The 26453-nt window shown below is 35.7% G+C and overlaps 1 protein-coding gene across 37 annotated transcripts in view; it reads right to left on the bottom strand.

The window, feature by feature from the left end:
• TRDN (triadin) overlaps nt 1-26453 on the bottom strand; it is a 565674-nt gene that overhangs the window by 340070 nt on the left and 199151 nt on the right. For all 37 annotated transcript variants that reach the window (XM_069076909.1, XM_069076882.1, XM_069076893.1 and 34 more), the window contains one exon: nt 4454-4531. In XM_069076909.1, coding sequence (XP_068933010.1) covers nt 4454-4531 — 78 coding nt within the window. The remainder of the gene's footprint in view (nt 1-4453; nt 4532-26453) is intronic.

Raw genomic sequence — 26453 nt, 5'->3', positions numbered from 1 at the left:
AGATTGTTTTAAACTTGCATTTTTTTAAATCAATAGTGATTTAGAAAATTTTCTCATATGGCTATAGACAACTTTGATTACTTCATGTGAAATATTTTTTGTTCATATTTTTTGACCATTTGTCAATTGGAGAATGACTCTTATTCCCATAAATTTCACTCATCTCTATATATTTGAGATGAGGCCTTTATCACAGAAACTTGCTTCAAAATTTTTTTCACAGTTATGATTACTAGTAATGGTATTTTCCTCCATCCTCTCCCCCCACCCTGTTTATTCTTTTCTCTCCTTTCACCCTGTGCCTCCTCAAAAGTGTTACTCTTCTGCTTACTCACTCCCCCAATCTACCCTCCCTTCTGTGAGTATCCCCCCTTCTCTTATCTTCTTCTTCTCCTAGTTTCCATGGTGTAAGATAGATTTCTACACTCAACTGAGTTTGTATATTACTCCCTCTTTGAGTCAATTCTGATGAAAGTAAGGTTCAAATGTTCTCTACCACCTTACCTATCTTCTCCTCCATTGTAAAAGCTCTTTCATGCATCTTTTATGTCAGATAATTTCCCTTTCCCTTTCTTCCAGTGCATTCCCCTTTTTTACCCCTTAATTTTATTTTTTTAATATATCATCCCTTTATATTCAATTCACACTTGTGCCCTCTGTCTATATATACACTCCTTTTAACTGCCCTAATAATAAGAAAGTTCTTATAAGTATCATCTTCCCATGTAGGGATGTAAAAAGTTTAATTTAGGTCTCTTATGATTTCTCTTTTTGGTAATGTTTTTATGCTTCTCTTGAATTTTGTATCTGAAAGTCAAATTTTCTATTCAACTCTAGTCTTTTAATCAAGAATACTTGAAAGTACTCAATTTCATTGAATATCTATTTTTCCCCTGAAGGATTAGATTCAGTTTTTCTGGGTATGTGATTCTTGATTGTAATCCTAGCTCATTTGCACTCTGGAAAATCATAGTCCAAGTCCTCTTATCCTTTGATATAGTAGCTGCTAAATTTTGTGTTATCTTGACTGTGTCTCCATGATACTTGATTTTTTTTTCTGGCTGCTTACAGTATTTTCTCCTTGACCTGAGAGCTCTGAAATTTGGCTATAATATTCCTGGGGAGTTTCATTTTGGGATGTCTTTTGGGAGATGATCAGTAGATTCTTTCAATTTCTATTTTGCCCTCTGGTTATAGAATATTGGGACAGTTTCCATTGCTAATTTATTGAAAGATTATGTCTAGGTTCTTTTTTTTTTTTTTATCATGGCTTTCGGGTACTCCAATAATTTCTAAGTGATCTATTTTCCAGGTCAGTTGCTTTTCCAATGACATATTTCACATTGCTAGATTTTCATTCTTTTAGTTTTGTTTCATTATTTCTTGATTTCTTATAAAGTCAGTAGCTTCCATTTCCTCAATTCTTATTTTTAAGGGAAAATTTTTTTTCAGTGAGTTTTTGGACCTCCTTTTCCATTTGGCCACTTACACTTTTTAAGGCATTCTTCTTCTCATTGGATTTTTGGACCTCTTTTATCATTTGGCCCAGTCTACTTTTTAAAGTGTTATTTTCTTCAGGTGTGTGTGTGTATGTGTGTGTGTGTGTGAGAGAGAGAGAGAGAGAGAGAGAGACTCCTTTACCAAGCTGCTGATTCTTTTTTTCATGATTTTCTTTCATCACTCTCATTTGTCTTCCCAATTTTTCCTCTACTTTCTTACTTGATTTTCAAAATCCTTTTTGAGCTTTTCCATGGCCTGAGACCAATTCATACTCTTCTTGGAGGCTTTGGGTATAGGAGCTTTGACTTTGTTGTCTTCTTCTGAGGGTGTGCTTTTTGATCTTCCTTGTCACCATAATAACTTTCTATAGTCAGAATTTTTCCCTGTTGTTTGCTCATTTTCCACCCTATTTCTTGACTTTTAACTCTTTGCTAAAGTGAGGCTCCGCTTCTAGAGTGGAGGGTGCAGTGCCCCAATGTTAGGGGTTTTATGCTGGTGTTTGCAGAGCTACTTCTAGTGACCTGTACATTTTCAGTTTTTCCAAGGAGGTATGATTTAAGGAGAGATGTGTTTTCTACTCTCCTGGCCTGTGCTCTAGTCTGTGAATGACCACAAGCATGCTTTTCTGTCCTGAAACTGTGACGAGGGTCCCTGCTCCATTGTGCCATACGCTCTGGTGTGGTAGTGCTCCTCCTCACCCTGGGACTGCCACACAGGACTGAGATCTAGATCCATGCATGAGCAAAGCAACAGAGTGCTGCCCCCAGTACCAGCAAAAGGACCCCTGTGGTCTCCTGACCAGCTGTTTTAACCCTTACTGTCTATTTTCTGAGAACTTCAAAAGCAGTTTGTTGCTGCTGCTGATTCAATCACTCCCAAGGCCTGTGCCTGGTTTTCTGGGTCCAGTCTGTGCTTACTCAGTCTCTTCTGGGCTATGTCCCACTCCCTATCTCCCTCACTTCAAACCTCTATAACAGACCTGTCCTGTCACCCTTCTAAATTGTCTTGGGCTGGAAAATTTTCACCCCATCCATTCACAGGTTCTTCATTTCAGAATTTGTTTTGGGGCATTATTTAAAGTTGTTTAGAAGGGTTTGAAGGAGAGTTCCGGTGAGTTCCTGCCTTTTCCCTGCCCTCTTAGCTGCCCCCTCCACCACAAAACTTTTCAATCCTGGATGAAGGTGTTATTGAATCCAAAGTTACTTTTGAACTATCCACCTACAGACAGTGGATACCTACAGACATTAAGCTACAGTGACCTGCCACAGAATGAAGGAAGAAGAACTGAAACAATACTCAGCAAATACTCTTTGGGTCAAGTGTATTAGCAACCAAAGAGGTCCAGACACAGAACTAAAGCTGCTGCTACAATTCACTAAACTATTTTGCTTGTGACAAGGAGGACCTTCAGACAACTGTCTCTCCTCACAGATTTGTTCATTCTCCATCTCATGTGACTGTGTGTTAAGCTATTGGCTAGAACCCCAAATTTGTTGCTACAAAGGCTGCCATATGAATGTGCTTTAAGCAAACAAAATTCAATCAAATGGATAGCTTTCCAAGTTTCCTACCACCAGGAGAGCACTAAATTTATAGGTTAACATTGCTATTATTTCTGCAGATATCCAGGTAAGACAGACAGGGTATGTGACAGTACAAATGGTTTTGAATATTTTAGAAGAGAATTGAGATGATTAAACATTTAAGAGAATTGTGTTGTCAGAACTAGGAGACTCTGGATGGGGGATGTATATGGGAGAGCCCTTAATTGAGTTAAAAAGTAGGTCATTAGGTAACTGTTATGTGCAAGGCACTGTTTTTGGTACTTGGAGATTTAAAGAATAAGGGTATTCAGTACCTGGCCTTTATAAGTTAATGGGGGTGGGTGGCATATGGAGGTAAGGGGGAGTAGATTATCTATATAGTACATAGCATGATACAGAGTAAAATGTAATAGAAGTAAGGTTATGAACCAGGCCCATAAATCTAGGAAAGTCAGAGAAAAGAGAATTTCTTTCAATGTGGTGATAAGGATAGGAATAATATATAGAGTAACACTGCTTCTGTTATTTAAAAATTACAGTTAAAAAAAAAGCACAACAAAAACTAGAGAGCTTTTTTTCTATAAAAATCAAGCCAATATTAAGGTTTGGGGTAACAAAGGAGTTATCCCTCAATCTCTATGTATTTTTTTTTAAGAGATTGGGACTTTTTAAGGGAAAGTTATAGATTTCTGAATTTTCTAGCCCCTGGTTATCCTGGGAGTTGACAACCGATATTTAAAACTCAAGTTCTCGCTTCTTTTTTTTTTTCTTTTCTAAATAAGAACACAGTGTTAGCGTTCCAACCTAACGATATAGTGCATTTTAATTTTTTATAATAGACACTTCCACACTCACTTTATTCTTTCTACCACTGATTCTCTCAGATATAAAGAAAATAGTAGTTTCATCTTCTAATACCAAGAAACAATAAAATAATAGATTCAGCATCACATTTTGACATTTACTCTAAGCATCTACTATGTACCAAAATAATCAGCAATATCTATATCTACATGTATTGATTTCACTCTGTTGATTTCTCTGAGCAGCATTCTTTCACAGAGGTATATTGTAAGAATTCTAAGGTATCCCGAGACCACCTTCAGCAAGTATATTTACAATAACAAGCATGGTAGAATTTATTTCTGACCTAATGTTCCCTGTCCATTTTCCTTTCTGCAGAAATGGGCAGACTTCACAAAGCTAAAGATCACCAGCTTAGAATTCTGTGGGGAAATACTTTAGTTTTCTAGGGTATCTAAATATGAAATGCCAAGAAAGAATTAATTATACCTCATAACAGCATTCAAAGGCAATATGGGAGAAGGACATTGAAAATCTTGCTATACCATCAAGAAGGGGCTATATTTGAAATAAGAAAGTCTCTGAAAAAGAGATAAGGAACTTACCTCCAAGAGATGATGGTGCCAGTTCAGGTTGGGAAACTTGTCCAACAGGTAGTGGAGGAGGTATTGCCGGACTTTGTCCTAGAAATAAAATGACAGGAATTAACTTATGTAGAAAAGAAATTAAAACATTTTAACATCTGCTAACAAAATAGCTAGATTTTCTTCAACATGCATAATTCATCGATCCAAGTATAAATTCATATTGTTATGCAATATGAAAACTCTTATTAGGTTCGATCTTTAAGTGGATGCATTCACAGAATGAGTTATCTTCTAAACTGTTCCTGAATATATTATCTTTGTAGATGTACACAATGTTGAATATATCTACCAGACTTCATTAATGTAAAATCTACATAGTATCAAATAAAACCATCTATTTTCAAACATTCACTTTAAATTATGCGGGCTGAAGTCATAAGAACTGAGAGGAAGCCTGCATATTGAAATACTCATCAATTTTTCCTCAGTAGACTAAAAAATCTCAAAAGATGATATTGTGATAAAGTAAAGTTAACATTCTTTCATGGAACAGGAACATTTTCTTCTGTCATAAATAAGTGCTCTGTAGTTAAGCAAATAATGAGCCAACTAGGAAATAAATTCATTATGTAGTCCTGTTTCTATTGAACATTGAAATGCTGCCCTAAGTCTCTGGGCTTATTATGAACTGTGTAAAAAACCCACAATCATTTGTGAATGTTTCTTATCCCAAACGATTTTCTTAATTAACCAATACCAAGTGGGCCATGAATTGTAAACATTAACTAACTCAGGATCCCCTATGAAATGCTCACATTTTTCTATCATTAGTTTGCACTCCATAAACTCTGACTGCATATTTCCTCCAGAATCTGATGCAGGCCTATGCCCCTCTGAACATCTCAGTGACAACCAGATATTAGTAAAATGTCAACTTTTCTGATTGCTTACTTGTGATTCTCCCATTTTAGAACTCTTTAGAATTAACTGAATCCTGTGGCTTTGTTGTTTAGGAAAGAGAGCATTCTAATTTGCATGTGCACTCTTCTAGAGCCATGAAAAGAAACCTGCATGCCTAAGGACTTCTGAATAGTGCTAATACTACATTTATAACAGTTTTTCTTCCAGTCATTACATTCCCACAGGTTGTTCCTGGGGACTATTCAGATATGCATAAAACATAAAATGTTGCTCCTGGATACTAAGTGAGCACACTCCAAGGAAAACATTAAATAAAGTTTTTATGTTTTTAAAAAAGTTTTGTCTTTGGAATAAAGGCTCATTCAAAATGAACTGGTATATAAAAATATACATATAAAATGAGTTTTGTTTTAAGACAGTGAAATTTGTCATGCTTTTGGACTAGAACAACCAGAAATTTGATTTAAAAGTTAATTGTCAGCTCTCAGAGTAAAAAGACACTGTGAGATTGGGAATCCAATAGAGCATTCTTTAAAACAAAAAATTCCTTAAAGGAAAATTAAGAAGGGAAGACCAGAAAAATGTAATTTTCCCCCTAAGTCTCAGTGATGTGAATGAAGTTTTAGGGAAAAAAACTCCTCAGCTTTTTACTTATTTTTTTTTTTGTCCTATAATATCTCCAAAGGAAAATGAATCTAATTTTCTGGCATCACACAAAACATTTGGCAAAATAACCAAAGGTGATAGAGATTGTCTCCACTTGATTCTCTTGCAGCCTTTGATGTACCATCTGTTTTGATAGGAGTCCATCTAACTTGCCATTACTACCCAAGGTTCTCAGGGTCTTGCCATTGACCATTCTCCCTAATTATTATAGAAACATTTCATCTCCCTTGAAATGATCATAAATATGAGCCCTCCTTTATGTACCCCAGACTAGAAAGTGTGTTCCTTGCAAGAAAGCATTATCTTAATTTTTCTATTTGTATTTTCAGCTCTTATCATAGAAATTTGCATGCAGTAATTATTTAATAAATACTTTTCTGTTCCATTCTTTGTAATACCTGCTATATCCTGTGCTTATGAGATATCACAGGACTCTCTACAGACCTTCACATAAGAAAGGAATTTGCCAGGTAGATTAAATATGGTAAAAAAACAAATCACAGAAAGGGTAAAATTATTATTAGTAGCATTTGGGGAGAATTCTTTAAAATGATCATTACTTCACACAAGTAAAGCATTCTTTTCAAGGATGTCTAAATATTTTGCATTATGCATTCATTTCAACTTAAGAATTTTTGCTTATCAGTTGTTTACATATCCATTACAACACAAAGTTTCCTAAACTTTTAGGCAACTCTTTCCTAAAATAGGCAACTCTTTAACTGAAGTTAATAAAATGAAGTCTTTTAAATGCTCCATAACTCAGATTTCTTCACTAATTTGATGCATTTCCCTAAATAGATAATTATCGATGAGAATCAACTGTGAAAAAATAATAGGAGGAATTCCTTCAGCGATGAATTTTGAAAGATCATAGTCAAAATCACATACAATACTTGACATTCTGGTTTAGTCTATATTTCAGGTAACTGAAGTTTAGCTCTTTCAGGTTTCTAAATGTCTAAAATTTGAGTCACTTGTGTTGGAAACTTTAAAAAAAATCTACAACATACTTTCATTCCTACTTAAGTTGATACTGAAAACACTTTTATATTTTCTTGATGCCTGAAGTTTTTATAAATCAATTACTGGACCATAAGTCTTCAGGTCTCTACCAACAGCTCCCTCTACAACCTCATCATGAAATGGAGTTGACTCCCTTTTAACAAATATTATATTAATAATCACAAATTCTAGCAAGTTCTACTAGGCTAGAATTTTTGAGAGAGCACACACAAGTGATAAACTTCCTTTTATCAAAGATCCAGACAGTTCATCATAAGAAAATTTGTGTTCAGTTGATATATTCTGATGTATATCATGTGATATATATTTTCTTCATGAAGATCCAAGAAATGGTTTCTTCAAGAAGGCAGGAGTTGTGATCTATAATGATGGTGTTAACATCTACAGCATTGAAATCATAACTCTTTTATGGTCCTGAATAATAAAATAAGTTAATGCAGTTTGTAAAACCATTAACTAATATACTGAATAGTTCCAATCACTGCTTTTTTCAGAATCTGGTATTATTTATTCCCCAATATACTGGCACATGCACCTATGTCATAGTCACACATGCACAGAAGCTCCAAATTGCAAGACTTCATTTGACATAAGCCTACTCCATACTTGATCAAAAATCCCCAAGAAGTGGTCAACTAGCCTTATCTTCAAGGGAAGCATAGGACCTCCATCTGAAAAAAAACCTGTTAAGTATATCCTGGGCTTGGTCTTCATTCCAGCAGGAAACACATGAGATATTTCTGACTGGGAGTTTTATCTTGCTACAAGTGCCTTGTAGATTTTTTTATGGTTGTTGTTGTTTTTCTGACTGTTTTGCCCTTCCTTTATTCCATACTATAAAATTCCAGTAAATGATTTTCAAACCTTTGCTTGAAGATATCCCATGATGGGAAACCCACTACTACTCAATGCAACCCATTCAGTATTAGGATAACTTTAATTGTGTGTGTGTGTGTGTGTGTCTGTGTGCGTGCGTGTGTGTGTGTGTGTGTGTGTGTGTGCACGCGCATGGGTGCTTTCCCTGATATCAAGTCTGCATTTATGTCTTTGCCGCCTGCACATTACTCCCATTTTCACCATCTGAAGCTAAATAGAAGAAACCTAATACTTTTGTGTACTTGATGTGCTCTTTTTCTCCCTCACTAGCCTTTTCTTCTCTAGGCTAATTATCCCAATTCTTTCAACCAATGCACTTAGTTTATTAATATCACTTTCAAATATAGTATTTAGGACCCAAAGTAATACTTCATATATGGTCTGGTCAGGGCAGTGTGCAATGGGATTATCCCTTATTCTCGGAAGTGATGTGTCACAGTGCAGTACAAAAATCACATGAACAGATCTAGTCACATAAAGTCTTGTTTCTTTATTTTACAGATGAAAAACTAAGGAACAAATACTTTGTCCAAACTGGCTACTTAGTAGACTTGTTCAAGTTTACTTAGCTGGGTACTGGGCTTCTATTGATTGACTAGTAGCTAGTGATAAGTGCACTGCATAATCTTCCTTTTTATCTTTGTCAAGCCAGTGTTTGAGAAAGTTCTAAAGACTAGACTGGTATTATATTTTTTTTTATCCTATTGATGTGATACTTATTGCTAATAATTGTCAAGTCTTTTCTATGCTCTCAGAAAAGTTTAAAGCAAATGGGTCATTTCATTTAAATTGGCTACATGACCTGAGTATGAGGGCATTTAAGGCACCAAAAGCTTCATCCTCACAAATGAAAGAGCATCCCCTAGGCCAATATGTTTCTCCTGACAAGATTTCCTTTGCCTCATGATAAAAAGCTTCCCTAATATTTCCATCTTTTATTATATATCTGCCTATTCACTTTGAAGCAAAAGCAAGAGATAGTAGACAAATAAATATTTCATAAGTTCTTTTGATAAAATATGTTAAAGGTGCTTTCACTAAGTGTCTTCTATACCCTCCCCCCCCCACTCCTCTTCAATTAATGAAGTGGAAATCATTTGCCATAAGCAAACTGACTGGAGAAGATATGTGAGACTCATCTAAGAACAGAATGTTGTCCCAGTGATTCTGAGCCTTTGTTTATGACAGAAATTAGTAATGTCACTGAAGTAATGAGACTGTCATGATATACAAAATCTCACTGTGTTAAGGTTTTGTGGTCATCTAGTCCAAGCCCTTTGTTTTAAGAGGAGGAAGACAAGACCCTGAGGTTTAAGTGACTCATTTGTACAAGAATCAGGATTAGAGACCAACCCTTCCTGCTTCTGGTACAGTGCTCATTGATTCTAGTGATATAAAAAAGGCAGAAGAATAAGTCAGTAATTTTGCCATTCATTTCCATAGATTGTTATGAGGAAAAAGAAATTCATAAACTTTAAGGGAATATACATGTGAATTAATTACAAATGTGAAATTAGGCCTTAATAAGTACTTACTGTAACAATAATAACCTCCCTTTTAAGGTTTACAATATTCCACAGATTTTAATATATTATATGAAATCCTGTTTATCATTGTTTAAAGTTATATTATCCTATGAGAGACTAGGCCTCAATTCGAAGTGCTTATGAAAGAAGTCATGTCATGAGTCCATCTTCCAAGAAAGATCTTATTTAAACTTTTATACAAAGACAGTTCTACGTGATATCCTCAAAACTGCCAGAGGTGAGTATATAGTTTCAAACCCTGGTTCTATATCCTAAATTCTTATGTGAACTTGAGTAATTTAACCTTTAAATTCCTCCATTTTTTCAACTGTAAAAGGAGGGGTCTACAATAATCTCAGGTATCCCTTCTAGATTTAAATCAATGACACTTTGACTACCACTCCCCCACTCCCAAGTCCTGTGGTGACTAATAGCTTTTAATCCAGTAATATAGCATATTATCAAAATGAAAGTTGACAAATATGGATAGACATTGAATTAAATACAGGGATAAATAAAAAGACTAGCACATGTAGAGAGAGAAGGGATAAAAGGGGTAAAAGATAAGATATCCCACTCAGAGGGCAATACATGTGTCATTTACAGTTGTATCACATAGGGAAATTTCTGCTGTCACATTAGATGGAGCACAGAAAGTTGGGGAAAGAATCTTGCTGAATATGTGACTGTGGCTAGGGCTATTTCTGAAATTCTGGAAACTAAAAAGATTGGGTCATGCTAAATTAACCTGAGAGATGGAGCTTGCAAACTCAATGAAGCTTTAGTCAAGATTTTATAAAAACATTTAGGACATTAAAAAAGGATCGATTTATGGCATGGATTTGTGATTGATGGTAACTCATGATCATAGTTAAACATTTCTAATACCCTTAGCCCCTGGAAGCCTATGAAATACTTCCCACCCACAGAAAATCTGATGAAGCTTGCCCTTTTTTTTCTCTCCTTTCACAGAAGGAGGGAAAATATGCATTTTTCCCTTTGGGCACTTTTACCGAATCCTTCATGAATGGGACACAGATCATTTCAGTGGAAAAAAAATGAAGCATTACCCACCTTTAGCCATAGTTAGTGGATAAATTGAACTAAATGTCAAAGCTGGAAAAAAAACTAGTTCCATTAAGTAGAGAAGCTTAATTGGAACTACATTTCAGCCATCTACAGAGCTTCTTAAATGTGACAGGCTATATATGAATTGCTAAATCTGCTATTCAGTGGCCTAAAACATTTAGTATCTATACACAAAATATTCATAGAATATTAAAGCAGGAAAGGAACCTTCAAAACTGTCTAATTCATCCCCATACTTATAAGATGAAGACACTGAAGCCCCAAAATGATGGATCTGACTTGACCAAAATCATAACTACTTTGTGGCCAAGCAAGAATTTGAACTTGGGTCTCCTTGACTGTACCATATACCATGCTGCTTCTCTGTTTGCTTCCCACTGTTTGCATTCATTTTAAGTCACAAAAGAGGATTGGAAATGACCAGTATAGCTTGCAATAGTTATCACTGCTCATACTTAAATTTCAATGCACTGTCATAGGATAAGGAAGCATTCACAATGATTTAGTACTTCTTCAAAAAAAGAGACAAAACTTACACTCCAAAGTTTACAACCAATGGTAGCACTTCCAAATTATATTCAAAATTATTTTATTGCCAATAGAAAATGGACAATAATATTCCCTTTGAAGATGGATTAAAATACAAAGAAGAGGTTGTCAACCTTGTTAACTAGCAGGAATGCTAATCAAACTTATGAAAGTATTGATCAGTTAAATTTTCAAGACTTTTCCATCTCTTAAAATATTTTAGCATTCTAAGTCAGTAAAATTTATGTTGTGTGAATATCATAATTGCAATAGTGATTCATTACATTTTTCTGCTTTTCATATTTTAGAGACAGTGTGGCATAATGGATAGAGAGCCAGGTTTGGTCAGAAAGACATGAGCTCAAAGTCATTCTCTGACAGTTACCTGCTGTGTCACCATGGAAAGTCATTTAAATTGTGTGAACCTCAGTTTCCTCATCTGTCACGAGGGGCAATTTGACTAGATAGCATTTGTGGACACTTTCAGCTCTAAATAAGAGATCAGATGAACTATAAGATGTGAATAAAAAAAACGGTCCTTATCTGACAGTTATTGTGAGAATCAAATGAAACAATTTAAGTAATATTCTTTGTAAAGTTTAAGGCACTATGTCAATTATCATTATTTCATTGACAAAAAGAAAAAAATGACTCTAAAAATATCATCTCATTTAAATCATTCGAGAGAGATATCAGTAATTTATTTTTACTACCATCATTCTGTGTTATTATTTCCTTTTGTTCTACCTTTGGTTTGTTTATCAGTCACCATATTAGCATAGCTTCTCATTTTTGTATTACATATTCACATTTCCCCTAATTGTGCATTCAGTTGTATTTATGTTCTCGTCAGGCTGCCACACAATGCACTTGTATATGCATTCATGATTGGACTAAATGATATAATTTGGAATATTAACAACAGCCATATTAAATTGGAACCTATTCCAGTACCACCGCTTTATTCTTCCCTGTATGCATGACCATTTCTGAACAATTCTGAATTTTCCAAAGTCTGAAAAGAGCTCAAATGTCACTTCATTCTCTACTGGAAGTGAAGCATAAGTATAACTCAAGGCAGAGTATTTAAGTCTCTGGGCATTGGGGGCATGTCAACAAAATGAAGTGTAACTTAAGATTTTGAATTAATATTTTACCCCCATGTAGACAGAATCACAGACTACAAATTCCTTAGAGAAACAAGGAAAGGAAAAAAAAAACATTTAAGTGCCTATCATCTGCCAGGCATTAGGGTAAGCAAGCACTTTACAAATATTATCTAATCTGATCTTTACAACAAACCTCTGAAGTAAGTGTTATTTCCCTTTTTATAGTTGAGTAAACCAAGGCAGATAGAGTTCCACTGATTTTCCCAGGATCATACAACTAGTAAGCTTCTGAAGCCAGATTTGAATTCAGGTCTTCCTCATTCCAAGGTCAATCTACTGTGCCACCTCCTCTGATGCATATTTAATGTATTGACCCTTTAATACATATGACCAGTAATCACTAAAAATGAAAGTACACATTGTAAAAAGAGCAGAAATCTCCATTATCCACTTAGTCTTCCTAAATACTGAGCAATTAATTATACTCTTACATTTATTTTTAAAGGCACTTTCTGAAATTACCTTACACACAAAGAACCAACTAAATACTAGCCTAATGACTTATGAAAACATGGATAATGAAGCATTACACATTTAATTATGTTGATTATCGCTGATAATACAATACAAATTTTAAGCACAGTAAGGTCACTTCTTATCAATGAAAAATGAAGTAATCGAAATAGTATGGCCAGTAATTACATTGTCTTATCACTGCAGACCAATGGACTAAATACCCTAATATAATCTTGTCAGAATCTTACATTTTAAGGTTTGGGATTAATAATTATTTTATTTTATTAGGGTTATTTATTTAAAACCAAGACACATAACCTGGAGTCTGTGCAAGCTAAAAAGAGAAAGAGAGAGAAAGGCCCCACACAATGGTAAGGAAATTAGAGGGGGAAAAATGTGGCTATGACTTCCAATGACTAAAAGCTTCAGAATTCTCCATTTTACAGTGGCTTCATCATTTCCTAAAAATCAGGTTGTTATATACATTTGTAAATTCTCTACCTTAAAACTGAAGAGCCTATGAATTTTTTATAAACTATGTAGATATTAATAATCTCAACTTCTTTGGGGTTTGCTGCATATGTTTTAGAATTTAGCTTTATGATTCTCCCCAAAAGGAGAAAGCTAGAGAGATGCATTTGACTAATGACTCCAGAATAAAAATGCCTGGCATCTATTTTATTTTTCAGCAGCTCATCAGATTATCCACTATGATGGAATTTTGGCCCCTCTGAGGTCCTTTTCCTCTAAAATTGTTGTCATAGTAATTGCTGGCAATAAAACAAAACTCCCAAGTTGGGTCTTCTTTTTGGGGGCTCACTTAAAGACTGAATAGGTTAAAGTCATTCAGAACCTAGATTACCAATCATACTTCTCATACCATTAAGTTAACTTGAAGTTTGAGGGACCAGAGACATAAATAGCATAGGGTTAATGGAGCCTTGTCCCAGTGCACCACCATTATGCTGGGTGTCTTTTCTCCTCTTCCAGAGCACTATCCTTGCCCCTCACCTCTTGGTTCTCCACCAGTTGCAATATGGTAGAAACATCACCGGACTTTCTTACTCCCATAACCACAGGGTCCTAGTAGTACTCCTTTCCAGGGCCTGAATTTTTCCAATTTATTCAGTCAACAAGCATTAATTAAACACTTACTGTATGACAAGGACTGTGCTAAGTGCTAGGAATACAAACAAAAGTAAAAGACGGCTCCTGCTTTCAAGAATTTCAAAGTCTAACTCCAGGGGGGCAAGAGTTTGCCATTCTGGGAGATGGTCATTCTCTCTCACAGAATGCCCCTGGATGCCATGCCATAACTGCTCTTTCTCTCTCTTTCATGACCTGTGATAATACTGACTTTTAAAAAAAATTTAAAATTTTTATTTACTTTATTTTTGTTTTATGGAATACAACAAGCATTTCCATAACATCAAATGCTAAGCTATATCTCTTTCATTGACCAAAGCTCAACACCACCAATGATAACTAAGAAGCATAAATGCCCTCTTTGATGTTTTTATTGGAAAGGGCTGTGAAGATTTAAGGGGTTTAAAGAAAAAAAAATGTGTTTCCCAAATGGTAGAAACCTTAAACAAAGCAAAGAGAAAGAAAGAAGTTTCTTGAAAAGCAGGGACAACATTTTGTAATTCATTTATTTTTAACTCACCACTGTGGTTTTAAGAGTGATACCTATGTAACAGACACTCAGTAAATATATGATTTCCTGAAAAAAAAATAGACTATCTTTTCCCAACACTAACTTTATCTAGCCCTAAGCATATCTTTGGAACTCTGTGCTAGGTTTCCTTTTCCATTACTCTAAAATACAGGTGGAAATTTGTCTTTAAATATCAGATATTATATGAGAACCAAGCAATTATTTTCACATTCCGGGATTTGATTTTTATCAAAAAGGAAAATTAATTTGACACTTTTTGCCATCCCATTTGAACATCTCAAAACTATCATGTGCTTTGGCAAGTGGAGTGTGAGATTGTAAAAGCTGCTTTACTAGTCTCAATCTATACTTGTAGCATAAAGTCTAAGTTTTTGTTTGGTTATTTTGGGTAATGTTTTCGTATTTAAGTGCAAATATGCTAAAAAGATATATTAGTTCTTAATAAGTAAATAGGGCTATAGTTATAGACACATGGCTACCATTTTTTAGGTTTTTAATCCTTTGGCTATTGGGTCTTTAAAAATAATTTAAAGATAGATGAATGTTAGGCTCCCCTGGCTGACTAAAGAGCATGATTATTCCCGAGTTCCATCAGCATGCAATTGACCTCCAAAAGCTTTGCTCTGTATTTGACTTTGATCTTGTCTCCTTTTCCAAATCCTGCTTAATCTCTCCTTGTTTTCTTGGCTCTATATTCATTCTGCTTGCTCAATTTCTCAACTGTTGGCTGGTGTCCTGGCACCATCATCGCTAATCCAGGGCTTTGGCCCCTTTATTGTTGACCTAAATACCCTAGTTTGTCATTTATTCCTGAATCTTGTTGATGTTCTTTGTGTCTTAGTTTCAGTTTGTCAGCGTCCCCCTTTCTTTGCTCACTTCAGTAAAACCTGTGGTCCAGAAGTTTGCCATTGTTTGTTCTGGTTAACTCTATGTCGTCCTACATTCCTACTCTGGGCACAACACTATGGGATTTTAATCTGTTTCACTGAGTAAATGACCTTCTTAAGTAAGAACACATTCAGGTTAATGTGCATCCAATGTCAAATTACACATTTGTGGGAAATTCAGAAAGAAAAGAAAAAAGTCTATCAAAATTTCACAGAATTGAGGCACAATTAAGAGTTGCCTTCTATTTGGTAGTTATCTTTGCTTCTTTTTTTTTTTGGAGGGGGGAAGGCAGGGCAATTAGGATTAAATAACTCCCCCAAGGTCACATGACTAGTACTTATTATGTGTCTGAGGCTGCATTTGAACTCAGGTCCTCCTGACTCCAGGGCCTGTGCTCTACTCACTGTGCCACCTAGATGCCCCCTAGTTATCTTTGGAAGAAGAAAAAAGTCTTTAAATTCTCTTAGTTGGAAAAAATTTTTAGAAAAGAGTTGTTTAAATCAAGATGATCAGTCTCAAGTCAAATTCAACAAACTATAAACTTTAGTATTTTTAGCAATGGTTTTTATACATTTAATATTTCAATTACATTCATGAACATATCTCTTAATTTGCAAACAATCCAATTTTAGCTAACTTATAATTGAAATTACTTTGTGATTAGAACAAAAATATACATTATTTTAATATGTGCTAGAATACTGTTGATATATTCCTTCCAAAATAGCTATTCATCCTATAAAATACAAAATAATAATTGTAGCTTATATTAATTTTATGCTTTGAGGTTTACAAAACACTTTACAAGGATCATTTTATTTGATCTTCAGAAAAACCTTGTGAAATAGCTATTATTATTCCCATTTTTGAGATGAGTTATTGAGGGTATTGAGAAGTTAAATCATTTGTTCAAGTCACAAAATTTATGAGTTAACTGAAGCAAGACTCCATTTAATCAACCAACAAACATTTATTAAATACTATGTACCAGGCAGAAAGAAAGCATGACATAGTAAATAAAGAAGTAACTATTGTTTGTCCTTTGTTCTTGAAGAGGATCATGATATTAGAGAGGTGACACCATTGCATGAAAGTGAATTGGATTTAGGTGAGGCAGGGATGTGCAAAGTCACCAGCCTCACTTTGTTCTCTGCAACAATTGGGATTCAGTGATAAGATATAGACCAGGACAACTAGAAATGGTCCAGCATGCAGTGGCAGAAATAAAGATCTAACATTGGTATTAGAAAGACTTGGGTTTAAGTTCATCTTCTCAGATTTACTGACTATCCATCCTGAGCAAATGTCTTAAAGGGAATTAATTCTTAACTGGGTGAAATTTATTATAGGTGTTATCAATATGTAGCATGTGCTGGGTTAGGTTGGGTAATGGAGATATAAAGACTAAATTATTGTATAGCTTCCAGAAGTTAATATTTTATCAGTGAGCATGGGAGAGGGCAAGAAGTACACATACAGAAACAACATATATGCAAAATAAATAGAATGTAATTTCAAGGCAGGGAACTAACAGCTGGAAGGTATTAGGAAAAGCACTGTGTAGGAAATGCTTGAGATGAAATTTGAAGCGAGCAAAATGGTCTAAGGTGTTTAGGGAGGAAGAAAATCCATTTAAAAATGAGAGAAAGTCTGCAAAAAGACAGCAGAATGGGAAATAGAATGTCATGTGTGAAAGACAGTTTGGTTATAAGAATAAGTCTGAAAAATTAGGCTAGAGCTGAATTACAAAGGGCTTTAAAAATAAATGGATGAGCTCATACTTGATCCCAGAAGCAATAGGGAGCTACTGAAAAATCTTCAGTGCGTGATCAGACCTATGATTAAAGAATATAACTTTGTAGCAAATATCTGGAAACAAAGTAATGCCTAAACAAATTGTGATTTATAAATATGTTGCTGTGCTAGGGGGAAAAAAGGATAAATTTAGAGAACAGAAAAAGGCCTCAGAAGACAACAGATCTGAATAATGCAAAGTGAAAAAAAAAAGAATCAGAATGATAAACATAATGAATAGAACAATGTAAAAAGAAAAAAAAAACCAATAGGAATAACAAAATAAAAACTGCATGCTAGGTAATGATGATGATCAAGTTTAAATGGGAAGTAACATGAGAAGGCATCACTCTCTGTATGTTGTTTTTATTTTGTTTGCTTGCTTGCTTGTTGTTTTGCAGAATAGGAAAACCACGGATGTGGAATACCATGTACATTGCTAAATGGTTGATTCGTTGGTGATTGGATTTTGATCTATCTATCTATCGATCATCTATTGTGGCTCTTTGGGTGGGTTGGGGGAAAGGAGAGAAAGGAAATAAAGGTTGATAGGAAAGCAAGTGATGTCATTATGCTTATGTATGCATATGTATACATGCACATTTATAGCAAGAAATATGAAATGGAGATCCCTAGTTCCACATAGAATTCTTTGTGTTCTGCTGTATGTATGAAAATGTTATTTTTATGTGTAAATTGTATTTTAAAATAGTTTTAAAGAAAAAGAGAAGATGTTTCAGGGGTGAGGAGTGATTTGGACCAAGGTCTTACTGCCTCAAAATCCATTACAACATCTACTACTTCACCAGGCACTTTCATTTAAAATACAAAGCAGTATATAAGCTTCTTTAGGGCAGGGGCCTAAAGCTATAAATGGCTCATATAAGTTCAACGCTTATACACCATACTTAGATTACCCTACTACTCACTAGGTCACCCTATTGCTGATAGGCAGTAAAAGACGCATCTTTGCTTTGTGCAAGATGATTTCCTATAAAATGTTAAATCATTTTGTTGAGAGTTGAGCAAGATCTCTTACATTCTAGATGTTGTATCATTTCATGTGTGTCATTCAAATTACCACAAAATGAGTCTTGGCATAGAGACAAATAGTCATAATCTAATCACTATGGATTAAAGTAGGGGGTAGTTTTTTAGGTGCCAAAATTCTCCTAGAAAATAGCATACCAACCATATGGCAATAGCTATTTGATAAATAAGAAGAGTTGGGATTTGAGAGATAATGACTTAAGTAATATACCTGTATGAAATGTAATGGACACTACAAAATATGAATACTGTGTTGGAAGCAAATAACTATAGGATATCAGGAGCCACCATCTTCATGCCAGCTGTACATGTTTTTAAGCCATGTATTTTTCCAAACAGGTCTCTAGATCCCATAATGAAGTTGAGCTAATTTTTCACTACATCTAGTTGGACACAGACATCATGCATACTCTCCCTCTCCCTTCCCCCACCCCCTCTTTCCATCTCATTCTCTTTTATTCCATGTCCTTCTGTCTCTGGTTTCTACCTCTTATTCTGCAAACAGTAATCAAGTCAATATTATTAGCAATACTTTGGGAATAGAAACATCCTTTGATTTCTCTGTGGCTCTATTCACTCTTCTAGTGATTTTACCCTTCCCTGGCTAATATTCCTCTTTATGTAGTGTCTCCTTAAAATTTTTTAAGAGCAAGTATTAGCTCTCTTTTGTATTTTCCCCCCTAATGCATTTCACCTTTCTTGGCATACAGTAAATACTTAATCAGTTTTTTAAAGATTCATTCATTCATTTGAAACAATGGAAATTAAATGTTTATATTTTGCCATGTATATTGATATTTCACTTATCTCTGTGATCTCTATATATTCATTTTTATTCTTTATGTATTTATTCTGTATTTACTTATATATGTATTTGTCTCCCCTAATTATAATGCAAGTTTATTGAAAGTAGGGATTGTTTCATTATATATGTACATACATACAAACAAACATCCTAGCACCTATAACAGTGCATGGCATGTAGTAAGCAACAAATGGTTGTTGATTATTTGATCTCCTCATTGGTATGAGTAGTCCCTTTCTTCAATAACAACTGTAAAATGTATAAAATAATCTTCATCTCCATCCTTTTAGACTGAGACAATTCACCCTTTTATTGCTGTTGTTATTGGGTCATTTTAGTCATATCCACTTCTTCATAACACATTTGTGGTTTTCTTGGCAAAGATAATGGAATGGTTTGCCACTTACTTCCCCAGTTCATTTTACAGATGAGGAAACTGAGGCAGAGTTAAATGAATTGCCCAGAATCACATAGCTGGAAAGGGTCTGAAGTCAGATTTGAACATAGAAAGATGAGTCTTTTTGGCTTCAGGCTTAGCATCTATCCACTGCATCCCCTAGCTGCCCTAACAATAGCAATAATTCTAGTAATAACCACTATAATCACTGCAAGTATAGAACCTACAAATACAAAGCAGCAAGCATAATGAATAGGTAACTGGCCTTGGAGTCATGAAGGCCTAGGTTCATGTCCTGCCTCTAACGCATATTGTGTTTGTATATACGTGTGCGTGTGCATGTGTGTGTGTGAGAAAATGGAAAAGTCATTCAATCTTTTAATAAACTAGTTAACTATGACTAAAAATTGAAGAAAAATTTCTGATATGCATTTGTAAAGGAACTACTGCACCAAGGATACCCTAGACCTATGAAATAACAGTTCTGTTTTGAAATGAATGAATTATAACAATAATAACAAAAGGAAAACATTATTGGTGAGAAGTATAGATGATAACACAGGAGCTTCGTTTTCCAAGAAGCCTTCCTAATTGTGGGATTTATACTCTCTTGGACTTTCTCCTAGGAGCTACAATATATCATTGACATCACACTTCAGAACGTGATGCCTGAGTTGCAATATCTAATTTTATATTTAAACCTAGAAGGTACCTCAGATCCCATCTATTTCAACTACTTTATTTTATAGATTTAGGCCTTTGGAGATTAAATCACCCAAGGTTATAAAGGTAGTTAGCATTGGAAATTCAAGATGAATTTAAAACCTTTGACTCCAGTGTTCCTTTCAAAATATTCTGATACACCCTATGCTTAATTACATATTTTTGGTATAATTTTCTTTTTCGTGCTTTTTTTTTTTTGTTAGTCACATTCCTTCAAATGGATAGTGAAACAAGAAAACAGAAGCAATCGCTTTTTACATCCTCCACAATGACCAGATAAATAGTAGGATTTCAATTGATTACAAACAGATGCACATGGAAAGGCAGTATGGTATAGTAGAATTAGCAGTGGATTTGATATCACTGGGGTTTGGAATAAGTATTGGCATTTATGTTCTGGTTCCACCTCTGATACCTAGATGGTATTTATACAGGCTTTAAAGCTTGCGCAAAGCTTTATATGTTACCTCTTTTGATCCTCTTAACAACCCAGAGTGTTATTATCCTCATTTTACAAATCAGGAAACCGAGGCCAAGAGATTAGGTGACATGCCCAGGTAAGATTCCAAATCAGGCCTTCCTAACTCCAAGTTCAACAATCAATAAATTCCAAGGGCTCCCTATTAGTTAGAGGATCAAATATAAATCCTCTATTTTGCTTTCAAAGCCTTTCATATCATGGTCACTTCCTACCTTTTTAGTCTTCTTATACCCTGTACCCCTCTGTACGCTCTGCAATCCAGTCAAATCGTCCTCCTCGTCATTCCTATGTTTAGTGATTGTTCATCAGGCCTAGGACACTCTCCCTCCTAATTTCCACCCCTTAGCTTTCCTGGCTATCTTCTTTCTCAGTAAAAGTCTCATCTTCTGCAAGAAGTCTTTCCCAGGCTCCTTCACCTTAGTTCCTTCCTTCTGAGATTGTTGTCATTGTTATGGTTGCTGTTGTTCAGTCACATCTAATTCTTCATGACCCCATTTGGGGCTTTCTTGGCAAAGTTAGTAGAGTGGTTTGACATTTCCTTCTCCAATTTACAAATGAGGAAACTGGGGCAAACAGGGTTAAAGTGACTTGCCCAGGGTCACACAGATAGTAAGTACCTGAGACCAGATTTGAGCTCAGGAAGATTCATCTTCCTGACTCCAGTCCTGGTGCTCTATCCACTGTGCCTCCCAACTTATGCAGTATAGATCTTATTTGTACATAGTTTTTTATTGTATTTTATGTTGTTTTTTCACATTGTCTCTCCCATTAGACTGTGAATTCCTTGAGAGCAGATATTGTTTTCTGCCTTGCTTTGTATCCCCAATGCCTGGCACATAGCAAGTGGTCAATAATTGGTTGTTGGTTATACACTGTACCACCTGACTCCTTTCCCCTTTCTAAGCCTCAGTTGCTTTTCTATAAAATAGGAAAACATTCATGCTACCAGCCTGCTTTACAGAGTTATTGAAAAGAAATGGCTTTGGATAATTTAAAATGCTATATAAACACACATTGTTATTATTTAAACTGAGGATTCATTACCTTGAGTATAGTGAATTACAGCCATTATCTAATCTTATCAACTGCCAATAAAACATGGTTTTATTGTCAAATTGTTCTGAATGTGAATGTAAGAATATTTTAAAAGTGACCAATCTCTGACTGTATTACATAATAATAGGCCAAGAAATCCGAAGCCACAATCTGGATTTGTGGTAAATTAATAATCATAAAATTCATTTAAATTTCTATTTAATTCATACAAATATATAAAAAACCTTTATAGGGAAAAATTCTATGGTTAATAGCTGATAATGATTAAATTTTTTTTAAATTACTTTTTAAATCTATTTTTTTTTCTCACCAAGAAGTTAGTCCTTTCAAGACAGGTACATCCTTTTGTCCCCCTTTTCAGTTGAAGGTTTAGAAGAGGACAATAGTTATTCAGCTATAATAGGTCCTTTGACAGATTACTAGTATCATCATTCTTAGGCCTCTGCTTTATCCATTAGACCACCCAGATGGAGTATCAGAGCCAGGATATGGTTATGCTTTCACATGACTGATTGTAATTTTTAAAAATCCCCTTTCTCTGCTATTAGCTGACAGATGAGATTATTACAAGACACGGCTCATTAATAAATAACACCTAATTAGTCAGAGATTATTCTGTGATTAAGCCCTAATTTTCTGTGCTTCTCATGTAACTATTCAAATTATTATTTTTTTTTTTTGTTCCTTTTCAGACTGTTTTGGAACGTGCTCTGAATCATCCCAAAAGGTTACTCAAACAGAAATTGACTCTTATCTGACAGCAAGTCCCTGACAGACCTATGACAGCTAAGAGAGATGCCTTAATAAAAACTCACTCCAATAGGGAAAAGGATTATGCGTGTGTTAAGTGCCTGCTATGCACCAGGAACTATGATAAGTACTTTGTAAATGTTATGTCATTTGATCCTTATAACAACCCTGAATGTTAGATACTGTTATCCCCATTTTACAGTAGAGGAAACCGAGGCAAAGGTTAAGTAACTTGGTCACGGTCTTACAGCTAGATGCCATGAGACTGAATTGGAACTAAGTCTGTGATTTCAAACCCGGTGCTCTACTGAACCACCTAAATATTCTTTTAGCACTGGAGACCTAGTTGAGGAGGCAGTATGCAGATGGTCCAGGTTCAGCTAAAGATCTTTTTGAAGGCAAAAGAGGGGTCAGACCTGGAACATGACATTTATATAGTTCAATAAATATTAAGTCATTACTGTGTACATAGATGACATCATACTAGACACTAGAGACATAAAGGAAAAAAATGACAATGTCAAGGAGCTTATGTTTTACTAAGGGTGATATGATATGCTCACAAATCAGTTAATATATTGTAAAACAGGATGTGAAAGAAGAAGTTGAGAGATCACAAAAAATAGTTCCAGGAAAATTTGGCAGAAGAGGACAAGCATTTTTAATTGGGACATAAGGGAAGGCTTGGCTGAAGAAAGGTAACATGACTTGAACCATAAAGTATGGGAAGAATCCAAAAGGGGAAGGTTGATCAATCAAGTGGAAATAGTTCCTACTCTTAAGAATTTTACCTTCCATCATAGATAAAATATAGACATATACAAAATCTATATTTCATGCAAAATCTACTCAAAAATAAGGTAGTTTGAGAATGCATAGAAGAACAAGTTGGGGGTCACAAAAAGCTTAAGAATATTTGAAGGAAACTATAGATTCAAATATCAGGGATGGTGGCCTGAATACAGAAAAGTGGGATTAGTAAAAGCAGTTGTAGCAGTAGTAGTCTAAATTGATGGGAACATATAATGCATGAAAGGGAATAATATACAACTAGACTGGGAAGGTAGACTCAAGCCAGATTGCGCAGGACATCTAAATAAGTCTAAAGAATGTCTATGTTATTATGAAGACAATAGTGATACACTTGAAGATATCTGAGCTATTTTTTGGCTTGCATGGTCAGGCCTGTGCCCTAGGAAAATTATTTGGCAGTTGTATTAAAAATGAGTTGGAGAAGGGAGATATTTGGGGCAAGGAGAGCAATTGGGAGGTTATTATAGCAACTGTGAGCTGTATAGAAGACCTCAGGTGGGATAATGGTGGTGTTAAATGAAGAAAAAGAGACAAATGGAATGCTATTTTAATAGTGATAACTACTAATGACTGGTTGTTGTTATTCAGTCATTTCTTCAGTCATGTCCAATTAATCATAACTCTATTTGGGGTTTTCTTGCCAAAGATACTGGAGTGGTTTGCCATTTCCTTCTCCTGCTCATTTTCCAGATGAGGAAACTGAGGCAAACAGGGGCATATGACTTGCTTAGGCTGACACAGCTAATAAGTGTCTGAGGCCAAACTTGAATTCAGGATTATGAGTTTTCTTGATACCAGGCCCAACACTCTATCCATTGCACCACCTAGCTGCCCAACTAATTTTTTTTCACTTCTAATTAATAATTTATTCACTGATTTTTAGTTTTCAACATTCATTTCCACAAGATTTTGAGTTACAAATTTTCTCCCCATCTTTCCCCTACCCCCTACCCCAAGACAGTGAGCCTACTGAATAACCCTTCCCCCAATCTGCTCTCTCTTATATCCTCCCCCATCCCCCTAACTTTCTAGTAGGGCAAGATGGATTTCTATACTGCAGTGTCTGTATAATTTCCCATGTACAACTAATTTTTACATAGATATTATATAACTTCAGCACTTTGATGATCATGAGATAAGTAGGTTGTAGAGAGATTGCTGACCTGCACTGGTAGAGGGAGTCTATTATTTACCAGAGATTGTTATACCAGTGAAATCAGAGGTCTAAGTGATCTTCCCCTTTCCATCCCTTTCCTCTCCCCATCCACCCTGCCCCCTCAAACGGGTATTATAATGCCCATTTTGTAGTTGAGGAAACTGAAACTCAGAGATTAAATAACTTGCCCATTATCACATATATCATAAGCATATAAAGCAGAATTTAAACCCAGGTATCCCTGAAACTCGAGTCTAGACTCTATCCAGTATTCTATAACCAGACCCTGGCAATTGATGGGATAAGAGATCACAGATTTGGAAGCAGAATCACATCCAATATGACTTAATAGATGGGGAAACTGAAGCAGACAGAGCTTAAGTGACTTGCTCAGAGATAAACAGCTAGGAAGTGTCTGAGGAGGGATATGAATTTAGATCTTCCTGAATTCAAGTCCAGAGTTCTAGCCACTCACTACTCCACATTGCCTCTATGAATTGATACCTGGGAAGGTTAAGTGTCTTGCCTAAGGTCTAAATGATAATAATAACCAGCGATGAGATTTGAATTCAGGTTCCCTTAGTCAAGAGATGGTGCTTCTTTTGCCATACTATGCTACCACTAATGAGGGGTATGACAGAGGAAAGTATCAAAAATGACTCCAAGGTGTCAAGATTAAGTACCTAATCAAGGTTTAAAATTGTGTACCTATTGTTTATTGATATCCATAAGAGATTTTGAGCTGAGCACAGGTTTGCCACAAAATACCTGTGTACCATACTGAGGGAAATTGTTTAGAAATTAAAATATGAATAGTATATGCTTGTGAAAATTGTTATTAAAAAATCAAGATAGCAAGAGTAGAAGCAGGACCTCCCCACTGTTCTGGCTTCCACCTTACCCAATCCATGTAAAAAGGGGACTGAAAAAACTTTGGAGCTGCAGAACCCACAAAATGACACAGAGAAGCTAACCTCTCACTGAGGACAGCCTGGCAGGCCTGCAGGAATCAGCCAGCACAGTGCTCTGGGAGCCAAGCCCCGCCCCACACCTAGGCTTTAACCCCAGGGCAGGCCTGACAAGCCACTGGCCCGAGGGACTCCAGATCAGCAGCAGCTGTGGCCGTTTACAGATTTATCAACATATAGATGCGAAGGACAAAGTGAGAGGTCATCTGGACTTTGGGACCCAGTAAGTGGGAGTGCCTGGCCTTTGCCCCCAGGGCAAGAAGCGCTAAGACACCAGCACAGCCTACCAGTGCCACATGGCAGCTTCAGCTCCTGGCCTGCAGAGTAGGGGGACCAAGCACCAGTCTGAGGGATAATCACTCTTGCTTTAACCTGCTTGGATATGGATTACAGTCTAGGGTGGAGGTCCTGGGGTGTGTGTCCAGCTTCCCAGAGCGTGTAGAGGGCACCCATCGAATACCTCTGGCAGCTGAGAAAACCCCAGCATTTGGGACGAAAGCTCCCCTGTCTGGTGGTAGAATCCTACTGTGCCAAAAAGCCCAGGGGTCATGTGACTGAGGGGCAACATGACCAGGCAAAGGAAACAAAGCAAATAGAAGATTCCAACATTAGACTCCTATTTTGGGGACAAAAAGGAGCAAAGGATAGAACAGGAGGAAGACAGTGAAATCAGAACTCCTGCACCAAAAGCTTCAAAGGAAAATACAAGCTGGTTACAGGCCATAGAGGATCTTAAGAAGCAGATAAGAGAAGTGGAGGAAAAATTGGGAAGAGAAATGAGAAGAATGCAACAAAATTACAAAATGAGAGTCAACAGCCTGACTGAGAAAAATAACACCTTAAAAAAATAGACTAACTCAAATGGCAAAACTCAAAAAGGCAATGAGGAGAAGAATTTGGCCTTAAAAAGCCAAATTTTCCAGATGGAAAAAGAATCTCAAAAGCTCGATGAGGAGAATCATTGCTTCAGAATTAGATTGGAACAAATGGAAGCTAATGACTTTATGAGAAATCAAGATGCTGTTAAACAGTTCCAAACAAATGAAAGAATAGAAGGCAATGTGAAATATCTCATGGGAAAAACCACTAACCTGGAAAATAGATCCAGGAGAGATAATTTAAAAATTATTGGACTACCAGAAAGCCATGATCAAAGTAAGAACCTAGAAATCATCCTCCAGGAAGTTCTCAAAGAAAACTGC

This window comes from Petaurus breviceps, unplaced genomic scaffold (assembly GCF_028583685.1).
Source record: "Petaurus breviceps papuanus isolate PSGF00001 unplaced genomic scaffold, PetGlider_PUasm1.0 90977, whole genome shotgun sequence".
Taxonomy (NCBI): domain Eukaryota; kingdom Metazoa; phylum Chordata; class Mammalia; order Diprotodontia; family Petauridae; genus Petaurus; species Petaurus breviceps.
The sequence above is the reverse complement of the archived record's forward strand: the minus strand, read 5'-3'. Positions and strand labels throughout refer to the sequence as shown.